The sequence below is a fragment of the Chiloscyllium plagiosum genome, unplaced genomic scaffold (genome assembly GCF_037043375.1).
Source record: "Chiloscyllium plagiosum isolate Xiang-an unplaced genomic scaffold, Cpla_swu_hap1 HiC_scaffold_52, whole genome shotgun sequence".
NCBI classification, from domain to species: domain Eukaryota; kingdom Metazoa; phylum Chordata; class Chondrichthyes; order Orectolobiformes; family Hemiscylliidae; genus Chiloscyllium; species Chiloscyllium plagiosum.
Window position 1 is genome coordinate 977,144 of NW_028270190.1, and position 12,333 is coordinate 989,476.

Here is a 12,333-nt window from a genome sequence, read left to right on the forward strand (position 1 = left end):
TAACTCGACCTGTCCGGACTTGTCCGACCTGCCCAGCTCCATTTCCACCTATCCACTCCACCCTCTCTTCCCTGACCTATCACCTTCATCTCCTTCCCCACCTACCTATTGTACTCTATGCTACTCTCTCCCCACCCTCACCCTCCTCTAGCTTATCTCTCCATGCTTCAGGCTCTCTGCCTTTATTCCTGATGAAGGGCTTTTGCCCGAAACGTCGATTTTGCCTGTCCTCGGATGCTGCCTGAATTGCTGTGCTCTTCCAGCACCACTGATCCAGAATCTGGTTTCAAGCATCTGCAGTCATTGTTTTTACCTTATAAATATAACAATGTCGAGGATCGACTTTCCAATTCATTGCAATTCTGTTCTTCTGGATCAATGTAGAGTGCTGTTAGATTGAAGTAATGTAAATGTAGCAGCACTACTCTGAAGCAATAATTATATCACGTAATGAGGTGTATATCACACAAGGAGTCCTGAAGGATGTAATTCAAGGTATAGAAGTAATGCTGGGCAATGAGTTCAGAGAGTATCTTCTGACAATTTTAAATGTCTGCAATTTTGATTGTGCACTCAGTGAGGAATGGACGGTGTCGCTCTTCTGCACACACACACACACATGCCTTGCTCCAATGTTTGAAAGGAAGATTGTTCATTCTCATTGCAGGCACTGGAGGGTGGGGTGTGTGGAGGATAGAATCAGACTGGATGGATTGCTGGAATCAAAGAGTGTATACCAGTTCAGGATCAGAACTTAGTTTTAAAACTAATGGAAAGATACCATCTTATATTCGGAGGGCACACGCTTCCAGGCATATTGCTCACAAAGAAAAGCTGTTCTGATATCTGGGAGCCATTCAGAGATGTTAGAAGCTGGAATGCCTTTGGCATCACGACCTCCTTAAATCAATCAGCTTTAAGTTTTAACTGATTCTGAACAAAGCCTATTCATTTGATGCCCTAATTGTTGAATTTTTTTCGGCAATACGTTAGAGACCACATAAGAACTGACCCTGTCGCTTTGTGCCTCGTACGAAAGTTTTAGCAAAAAGGGGAGAGATATAGAAGAATAGGATATCCTGATAAGTGAAAAGGTTGTTTCAGTGATTTGCGTGGTCAGGGAGTATTGAAATGCTTGCCATGTTTCACTTCCATCGAGAACAACATAGTTTATTCCCTATGTCTATGTCTCTCTGTATTTGTCGTGGAGGTTTCACCAGACGCTTAAACTTAATAGCGATCCATATTAATAATTGTTAATATGTTAGTGAAATCTTCTACTCTGACAGATATCCATCTTGTTCAGTACAAAAATATGGTCTCTGCCTTCAGTCATCCTGGATTTGAAAGATTGGTGAAAATGGGCATTCAGAGACTTACATTTTCTTTCGAATTTCACAACACTTTTTAACTGATGAAGGTCAAAGTCAGATTTCCAGTACGCTGAAAAGTAAGACCAATTACTTTTCTCCTCTATTGCCTGGTCACCAAGGGACTGGACTATCGAGAGTGTACCATATAGAAGTGTGATGAGGAGACATTCCTGCAACCAAGCAGTTAGTGACATGGCGAAATTCTCTGCCACTGATAATGACTGAGAGAAACATAATCAATATTTTCGCGAATATGTTAGATGTAGTTTGGGGTATTAAGGATCAAAGGAAATTGGAGAAAGGAATTGAATTAGCTGATCAATCATTATGCGATTAATGTCAGGCCATGCTGGGAGAGCCAAAGATGTTATTCCTGTGCCTATCTTCTAGCTTTCTTGGTACATCCAAATGAATGGTAAAGCTCAAATAAGAGCGAGTAAAGTGAACCGATTGTCATAATGAACGATGAAGTGCAAAAAATACAAGTTTGCTATCAATAAACACCTCTCTGAAATGACCTTGAACAATGAAAGATGGAAAAGGCTGGCTTAATAATTACTGTCTTTCTCTCTCTCTCTCTCTCACACACACACACACACAAACACACACACACACACACACGTACAGAAGAAGCGGATGAATTTATTCCAGACGGATATCAATGTTGCCAGCATCACAAGTGAGGCAAGCCACGAGTCTTATGGACTCAGTGGTAAGCACTTCTTCGTCAGTTATACCGAATCCTTAAGGATCCGTCTTTGATTCCAACATCAGTTGACTATCTATCTGGAGTTTGCACATTCTCCCTGTGTCTGCATGGGCTTCCTCTGGGTGGGTCTGTTTCCTCTCACAGTCCAAAGGTGCGCAGATTCGGCAAATTGGCCATGCGAAATTGTCCACAATTTTCAGGGAAGAGTTAGTTACGTGCGTTAGTCAGGGCAAATGTAGTGCAGGAGAATGGTTCTCGATGGGTTACTCTTTGTAAGATCTTTGTGGATATGTTTCAGCAAATGTCCTGTTTGCACGTTGTAGGGAGTCCATGGTTCTATTTTAGAGTCAGTTTTACAGCAAGATCAACCTCGTTACGAACAAATATAGTCATATTCGTTCAGTCAGCAGTCTTGCAGTGTCCCGTGACCTCAGTCGACTGGATGGATTGTTTATACTGCAGAGGGTCTCCAGCATCAATCACCACACTGAATGTTATTGCCACGAGTGTCAATTTCCAGATCTCGCCACAGACCTGAGGTGTGGTGAGCCACGAGTTAAATGGACCGCCAGCCGTTATTCTCAAATGAGAGAACAGCTGTATCGTCATCACCTACTATGGTGACAGCATGCGTCTGATTGAAACAGATAACATTGCAATGAAATGGAACATACATGGTTGGCATTCACGAGGAAACGCCAACCTGGCAGAGCAGCCATGACAATTCAATACACAAGAGATACTGCATTTATCTGCCATCCATATAAATCTACCCCATCCGATCCAACAGATTCTAAGCTTATCTGAAAGTAGATCTAATTCATTCCTGATAAAAGCGAGGGAAGTGTGAGAGAGGCAAAGCAACAAGGTTTAAAGGTGCCGTTCGTCTGGTCTGCAGAACAAGCTACACCAAGTCTTGGGGGAGATGGAGCATTAATGCATTATTTCGAACAGTGTGGTTATCTTCAATTGGAGGTAAATAGGTCGTGATCGTGTATGACTCAAATTGCTTGCACGAGTAAAGAACTGAACTAAAATATGCCCCGGAATGGGGGTTTCAACAAATTCAGACTTTCATGTTGACAAATATTATGAATATCGAATAAATTGCAGAAATGATGAGGTTGACATGTAAAGAGGAACTGATTCCAACAGAAGTAGGGACTGAGACGAAATAAGGATAAATAAACAATGAAAAGGAAGTATTGGTTCAGATATTTTATGGGCTAGGGAGAAGATTAAAACAGAAAGAAGTGTCACTGATGGAAAGTGAGATTCAATCAGATCAAAATGCAATGATACACAGAAAGGTAGCAAAGTCAGCGATAAACGATGAAATATTGAATGAATGTGCGTCAGAGTAGAAATGTGTTTGGATGAAATGAGAGAATGAATTTGAAAATGAGAGCCCAGGAGAGACAAAAACTAGGTTGGCTTGAATCTCTAGATCCAGTAACTTAAAAAAGAATGATCAAGATATGGAGAAAAATGCAGCAGAAATAGAAATAGGGGTATTTTTGTCTTGAAGGAACCTGCGTTTACTGGAGAAGGTAACAAAGAGTCTGAGGGCTGTAAGGGCTCCAGGACATTACAGTAGTTGTGACAGTTTTAAGGGATGTAGAAACGTAGAGAGGCAGGGAGACACTAAGTGACTGTTAAGGTTTACTGTGAGTGCTCCTGTTGAAATGTTAGACGGATGGAGTGCTTCTGGATAGACAGATGCAGGAAGAAGAGCCTTCGTAGGCGCTGGCGAAAGTTAGAGTTTTACAGACTGTTGCATAGTTAGAGTAGATTTCACTGACATGATATACCAGAGGAGCTGGATTAGGTGATCGTGATGAAGGGATTGTTCCAAGCGCTGGAAGATTTTACATGGATCATGCATAATGTTCTGTTTGGACTATTCCTTGAAAAATTCACCTTTGTATTTTCAGAGATAAGACACGCTTTGGAGTCTGGAGACAGAACTGTGAAATACCGAAGCACCTGGATCAGTGAAAGACTCCTGAAGGGTGCTGGGCTATTGGAAGTTATGGAAAAAACTTTATGGAGTTGGAGCGATGGAAGAAAGATGCACAAAAACGGAGGATTGCAGGATTTGGAACAGATTACAGATATGGGATTGAATGAGGCTACAGGGACTGAGTGAAAACAGATAGGATGTGCTGGAGCAGCTGGAAGACATTTCAGTAGGAGAGAAAACTGTCGGATTTAAAACGAAGTCTTGAATTTTCTATTGAATAGAGGACAATACACAGATAGGGACGTTTATGAGAGATACAAATTGAGTTCTTGGTCGTTGTCTTTGCCTGAAGATGGTCAATTTCAAGTTTCCGGGGTATTTTTAAGCTGAAAGAAGACAGGTTTGAAAAGGACTTAGGAGTAAACTTTTTCTTACAAAGTTGGTTTGCGGGTGGAATGACCTCAAGACGAAATGGCTAATGTGAGGACAATTACTACGTTTAAGAGACATTTGGCGTGGACTGCTTGGACTGAAAGCCTTCTTTCCATGCGGCACGGTTCGATGATTCTATGACATCGCTTGCGGCATAACGTTACCTCAAAGTCTGGGAGGACCGTGAGAATATCATTTTAACATAGAGAAACGGAAGCTTGTCACAGATGATTCAAACGTCGATGAAGCAGTAAGGATAAGGATAATGTAAAGATTTGGAAGCATTCTGGGGATGGTGAAGCTGCAGAGTTCGTGACATTACAAGGAGAGTAAGGAGAAGATATATCGTGGGAAATTTATAGCTGTCGGAGTAAATTGAGGGGGTACATAGCATTATGGTATTGAAGACATTTGTAGAGGCGGGTTGCTGGATAAGCTGGAAGAGGAACCAGAGGCATGGGGTTGTTTGGTAGCTACTGAGAAAGGTGTTTCGAAGGATTCCATGTGCTTTATAAACATATGAGCTGGTACAGAAAAGGGCATTAGCATGTCTGGAGAATGCAACCAAGATTGAAATTACAGCGAGGGCTTTGGGAGTTAAAGGAAATATGGAAGATTGCAGAAGGTAGGGGATGTTTGATAGATGGTGAGGTGTGGAAGAAACTGGAGGGACTTACGGAAATATGAGGATCGCAGACAAAGGAGGTTTTATAGATGTGCACTGTTGCAGAGAGATTGAAACAACGGAAATGCTGCAGAGGTTTTGTTTTGATTTATTTGATTGATTTAATTATTTGGTTGATTGTTGGGAGTCTGATTGACTTTTTCAAGTAGGGGATCTTGTAGGTTTCAAGCATATGACCGAGATAGAAAAAGCCAACCTGGCCAGAGGAGATGGAAAGTACATTTGCATTGGTAACAGAGCAGCTGGTAGTACAGTCTAGTACGGAGTAGCCGTGGAAAATTGTCAAAATACAAGCAAAAATGAGCTTATTTAATTCAGCATATGGAGAAACAAAAGCCTGGGTGCATGCAACAAGCAGACGGACAGCATTACGAATTGGGAACTGTGCGACTTCAGGAATCGGCAGCTGCAGTTTGCTAACGATTAAAACCTTCATAAAATATGAAATGAGTGAGGACAAGGAGAATTGTATTGCAATAGTCGAAATAGTGCACTGCACTGGAATGGATAAAGTCGTCAGGCTGACACAGGAATGGACATTCGTGTCTTGGTAGATTTGAAAGCGACAATGTTGATCATCGTACGTTTGCCCTAGGCACAAGTGTGAATTGCCTGTAAATGTTTCATCCTGAATCCATTTACGGGGTGGATCATGGAATGAGAAATGAGCCCTCTGGCTATTGAGGGATTGCAACGTAGATTCACGAGTCAATTCCTGGAATGGCAGGATTACCTTACACTGAAAGACTGAAGCGACTGGGCTTGTATACCGTGAGTTTGGAAGACTGAGAGGGGATCTGATTGAGACGTATAAGATTATGAAAGGATTGGACACTCTGGCAGTAGGAAACATTTTTTCACTGACGGGTGAGTGCCGAACCAGAGGACACAGCTTAAAAATACGGGGTAGACCATTTAGGACAGAGCTCAGGAGAAACTTCTTCACCCAGAGAGTGGTGGGTGTGTGGAATGCTCTCCCCCAGAGGGCAGTGGAGGCCCACTCTCTGGATTCATTTAAGAAAGAGTTGGATAGAGCTCTCAAAGATAGTGGAATCAAGGGTTATGGAGATAAGGCAGGAACAGGATACTGATTAGGAATGATCAGCCATGATTATATTGAATGGCGGTGCAGGCTCGAAGGGCTGAATGGCCTACTCCTGCACCTATTGTCTATTGTCTATTGTCAAAACAAGCGTGCGTGTTCATCAGACCTTGTTCTGAGCTTATGACTGTTCAATCTTGTTCCCTGTTCAGGAACCAACTATTTCACGCCGAGCTCCTCACCTTGGTTTGTCGAGATTGGACCATCACATCGCTTCACATCAAATTATCCGGACCTGACTTGTCAGACGGAAATGAAAAGCAGCAGGAGCAGAAAGAATTAGACTCACAAAATCTATTTCGCAATGAAGAAGATGTTTCGCACATTGCACAGCATTTGCCTTCATAAAAGGGTGACATCTCCTGAACGGACGTGAGGAGCCGGATATCGAACCAGTGAAGATGGATGAGAGCTCATCGATCCTACTTCATTTTCTGCACTGCAGGAAACATGGTGGCTGCCCCCGGACCTGTTTACATCTGATCATCCGAAGGTCTGTTCTTGGGCCTTGTTCAGATTTGTCATGCATGACTCGTCTTCTTAATTTCAGCTCTCCATTAATTTCAGTTCGACACAGAAACTGATCAATATCCAGAGCTTAAGCATGACAACTGATTAAGCATGGTGCAACATAATGATTTCGATGCAATTGATCAGCTGTGATCTCTCTGACTTACAGAGTCACCTCCAGGAGCTAAATGGCGTCATGCTCCGTAGATTTCTAACATTCATTTGTTCATCCCGGCCTCCCCTTATGTCGTCTTGCACCTCTTGAGCAGTTCTTTGGCTTGGTTGGATATTTACTTCATTCCTGTCACAGGGATGGATTTTGATTGGCTCTCAACTGTATAGTATCCAACAGCCACTGTCGATGTTGTTCTATTTTGTAACTTTATGTAAAATAATCCCAATTGTTAACATCTCTTTAGCATTTATGTCGTCCTCCAAAATATCGTTTGTAAACCCTGATCCACAAACTCTCGCAGTTTTAATGTTGCTCTCATTTGTTTAGTTGGCATATTAGGTGAATATGTTATGTAAAAATAGCTTCCAATGGGTTCCTGAGGTTCTCGCGGAACCTCGGAAGAGATGCTACATAGACAATGGCGCTCGTGCAGCAATTCAAATTCCGCAGCATATATGCAACTTGTTTAAAGGTATACTCACCATCACTATCTAAAGAGTCATCAGCATCAAAGTAATATAAAATATACAACAGCCACATAAATATGAAGCTGCCAGATATGGCGAATAGTAAAACCACACACTGCCTTCTACTCTCCATCTCTCGATCACTAGAAGTATCTCCTTTACTCTGACACTTCAGTCCCTGACGGACACGACTGGCGACTATAATGTGTCTTACTGTCAGAACATTGAGGAACAGAATTAAACCAAATGGAAGTATTGGGGTTAGAATCTTCTCAAAATTTTTAAAACCTCTCCACACAGGGTCAACCTTAAATGCATCGCTGTATGAACAGTACCATGGTACATTATTAATGATCTTATAAGGTACAAATCTAAAGTAGATAGGAATATTTTTTAAACACAGCAGACTTCCCGTTGTTGCCAAAACCACAGTTGCAGTTTTCTCAGTGCAGTATTTGGCTTTGAGTTTCTCACAACAAATGGTGACATATCGATCAAAGGTGAAAGCGATGGTGAACCAGACAGAACAGTCTATGAGTACACGGCGCAGGGCATAGCGAAGACTACACACAGGAGTGATGTCCAGGAATGATGGTGGAAAGTAATCATTCTTAATTTTACTCAGTATAATCTCAAAGATAACGACCAAAAGATCCACTGTTGCCATAGCCAGGAGATAGCGAGTGGTGCAGGTCGAGATTCCACATCTTCCCCGAGCCAGAATTGCAATTGTAACTAAATTGACTGGAAGAGAGAGAACGATAGTAAATATAAAAATATTTGGAAAAAACAAACATTCATCATTTTGAGACTTTGAAGTAAGGGTTACAGCTTCGCATCACAAATGTGTGGAACATTGTGAGAACAACAATAATCGCAATCAACACAGTAGCGAACATTGTGACACACACCGTTCTTTCAGATGAACGCAACTGCCAACATGAACATGAAGCAGACTCTTTAAACAGGAAATAATGCAGGTAAGACTTTGATCAAGAAACAACATCGCGAGTGGATCGTTAACGTCCCACTGGATTCAGAACAATTTCCGTATATGTTATAGCCATTATTAAAATTGTGTCAATTCCTAGAAATGGAGAGCATTCTTCGATAAGAACATTCCCTCAAATATTTCTACATTTCTACAAAGAGAACAGTCTTGGATCAACAAAAGTAATAACATACTTATGTGACGCTCAGTACACAGTGTATAGTAAGGGATTCAACTCGAAAGTAATCTGGATAAATTTTTGGAGGTATCTCTTATAATTGCAAGAGTCTGACATTACATCGAACATAGGACATAGAACAGTAGAGCACAGTACCGACCATTCCGCCCTCGAAGTTGTGCCAACCTTTTATCGTGCTCTAAGATCAAACTAACCTATTTACCTACATTTCACTCTCATCAATGTATTGACCCAAGAAACCTTAAATATCCCTCATGTATCTGATATTGCCACCGCTACTGTCAGTGTATTCCACACACCAACCAATGTCTGAAATCTCGCCGAAACCTTCCGCAATCACCTTAACATTGGCGCCTTTGTGATAGCCATTTTACTGGATCACTTCCTCTCTTCGTCATGTACTCATCAATCAGGTCATCCCTCAAACTTCTTCGCTACAGTAAGAAAAACCCTAGTGCCCCTAACCTATCTTCACAAGACATGTCTTCCAGTCCAGGCAGCATCCTGGTAAATCTCCTTTGTATAATTTCTAATGCTTCCACATCCTTCCTATAATAAGGCGGCGAGAATTGAACACAATTTTCCAAATGGGGTCTCACCAGGGTTTTATAGAACTGCATCCAAATCTTGCGATTCTTGAACTGAATCCACCGCGAATGAAAGGCAACACAACGTCCGCCTTCTTAACAAATCTATCAACTTGAATGGCAACTTTGAAACGAAGGAGTTAGTCCAATTTGGAAACATTGTAGGTGCATCATTCAGAATAAAATGATGAAGTACAACACAGTGAAATCTCTTCAAATTGTTTAGGCATTTGGGAGCTGGGCCTGTACAGCATATGTGACCTTTGGAAATACACGAGAGTAGGTACTCAAAATGGGCCTTCCGAAACAGTTCAAAGCGGAATATCATTTGCTCTAAGGTTATGTAACTATCACTTGAAGTAGGGGGAATGAAAGCATTTTGTCACAATGAAAATGAAACCGAAAACTGTCTGAATGTTGTATAGAAAAAACAACAGCAGTTATTTCTGTAAAAGCCCAGGCGGTCTGGCTACATCTGTAGAAGGCGATCAGAATTACAGTTTCACGTACAGTGACACTTCATCAGAATTGAGGAGGGCAGATGTTGATAATGAGGTATACTGAATGGCAGGATATGTTGGTAAGGTTGGAAGAGCAGGAATGGAGGTGGAGCTCAGTGGAGCATGAAGACAGTCAGAGCCCCATTCATTCAAACACATGTTTTATGTTCTGAAAATCGTCACATCAATTTTCATGCATAATGTATTCTGTAATAAGTGGTATTATTCATAGCGTAATGGTTACCAGGTCTTTGAACAGGAAATGAGGTCACACAGCATCACGACCAAAATGTGACTGTGCTCAGTGTCCGTACAATGTGGTGCACCAAATCGATGCGAACAAATACTGAAGGATTGTCCACTAAATATACAGTCACTGGGATCAAGGATCACAAACCATTCAGACACACAGCTTGAGAGTTAATGATCCTCATATTAAAGTGGTGTGGTAAACTGGCGCATTATCATTTGTGAGGCATGCTGCTCTGATGCAGCTGATGATAATGCTTAAAAACGTCGGTCATTAGAGCCAGAACTGTTTGGGTAGATCACAGGTTTTATTTTTCATATTCGGTTTTACTGTCGAATCAGTCAGTGGGTGTGCTCACAATAGGCTGGCAATGCACGTTCAACAATATAACACAACGGACCCTTCCTCAACAACAACAACAACAAAATACGCTGTGCAAGTACCCTTTTCTTGAAATGAACACAATGTAACTGTTCGGGGAAATTCTGAACACATATACAATGCAATGTCCCATTCAATGCCCAATGATCTTTGTCGCGTCAAATTCTACAGATATTACAGACACCTTCACCAATTTTTACAGAATTCTTCGAATTTGAATAATTTCCTACAGACTGTGAACTAAGCATCGCATAAGTATATTATCACCATCGTGGAAACAAACACTACAACCTCAGTGAAGACTCAATGCCGTTTACACGCTGAAGCGTTTTGTTCATCTGATGTGTTCACAAAAGAGTACCATTTTGTAAAAGTTATTCAAAAACCCAATGCTATTTTCCACTGTCATCCACTGAAGTCCTGAAATGGGCTGCAATTAAATGAGCAAATGCTCCTTCTCCTTCTATTTTTAACAGTGTCGAATGTGTAGTCTTAGCAAATATCAATTCTGCTGTTAAGAACCTCGTCTCACTGCCTGGCCATGATTTTGTTTCAATGATCCTGTTTATCTCCTTATATGTACTTTCTAAATCTCAAGAAAACAAATAATGGAACAGCCATCTGCTTACTTAAATTCTCCAGATTTTCAACTTTTTGTTAATGATTTTTGATGCATGGATCTGTTCGAAATATATTTCTGAGCCATCAGGAACTCAAAGACACAATCAAAAGTTTTGCTCAGTGCAATTACTGTACGCTTCCTCGTCGTCCTTACAATAATATTTGCTTATTTTATTTGATTGACTGCTGATAGCATTACAACCGTAACTTTGGAGTGCTTGAAACAGTTGAAGCAACAGAAAATAAGCACAGAAATAGCTCAGGGACATCTGAAATGAAACGATGTTTCAAGAAACGTTATTATTCATAGGGTAATGCTACAGACTACGTTATACACAATTGACAGGATGGAAGTTCATTACAACATACCGGGAAAACCAATTGCGCCGAGAACAACGTAGAAAATTTTCCTCACTGTTTGAATTGGAAGATGCATGTTCAGTTTGAATGGACTTGTCCCTTTCTTCTGCAGACAATCCCGCTAACTTTGATTCTGAGATGGGCGATTTGCAAGGCCTTAAGTTTATACCCATTAGAAGCTCCGCAGGGATATAGTGTTGCAATGTTCAAGTGTTGTTTGTCTTGAAAACCTGGTTAAAAAAAAGCAGATGACAGCAGATGAGATAATTCCCTGGCTGTTGGAATATGTTTACTGTGAGGAGTAAATTCTTGGAAAAAAATCACAACCCTTCACGAATGGATAACATTGGTCCCATAATGTAACTAACCAGAAACGGCAGTGATGTTAAAAAATGCACATGTCCCTTTGCACACTTGCATTTCGAAGTCGGAACAACGTATTGTATCAGTGGTAATCTTCACAAAATGGCAATTGAATGAGTGAATTACTACCATCAGAGAGACGCGCGAGGCTCTTTACTGAATTCAGGAGCGTTACGGCTCCCTTAAGCTGTCGAGACTCAATTGAATATTTCAGAAAGTCACAGTCAGCAGGAAAGAATGCCGCCATTTGCACGGTCTTATTCAGACTTGTGTTTGGCAACTCAACCAAACTCTCCCCCGCGAACCCTACCACACACCCCCCCACCCCTCACCCCCCCCACCCCCTCACCTTTCCAATATGAGCTTGCTCCCTTCTCTTAACGTTTATGGCTCACTTCAAAGTGATTCTATATAGCTTCGCCTGAAAATTACCTGGAAATTCATTCTGAATTCTCAGCATGTGCTTCCAGAATTTCAGCTTTTCATCATATCGCTGCTGACTCTTACTAATCTTTGCGAGACCTCTGCCTTCAAAAATTGATAGGAAGAACTTAACCAGAGTCGGAAAATCCAGAATCTGTGTGGGTAAATTGAACGCATCGCAGAGGAAATTACACGCTGATTAGAGGTATTCACAGGCTTCTACCAGCAGTCACTTTGTGGCG

General features: G+C 41.3%; 1 protein-coding gene across 1 annotated transcript; it reads right to left on the reverse strand.

The window, feature by feature from the left end:
• Positions 1-7,297: 7,297 nt before the first annotated feature.
• Positions 7,298-11,381, reverse strand: LOC148134731 (putative G protein-coupled receptor 139). Its single transcript, XM_087985302.1, has 2 exons — positions 11,315-11,381; positions 7,298-8,160 (listed from the first exon to the last, which is right to left on the reverse strand). Exons 1-2 carry the CDS (start codon positions 11,379-11,381, stop codon positions 7,298-7,300), a joined length of 930 nt encoding a protein of 309 aa, XP_087841428.1.
• Positions 11,382-12,333: the final 952 nt, after the last annotated feature.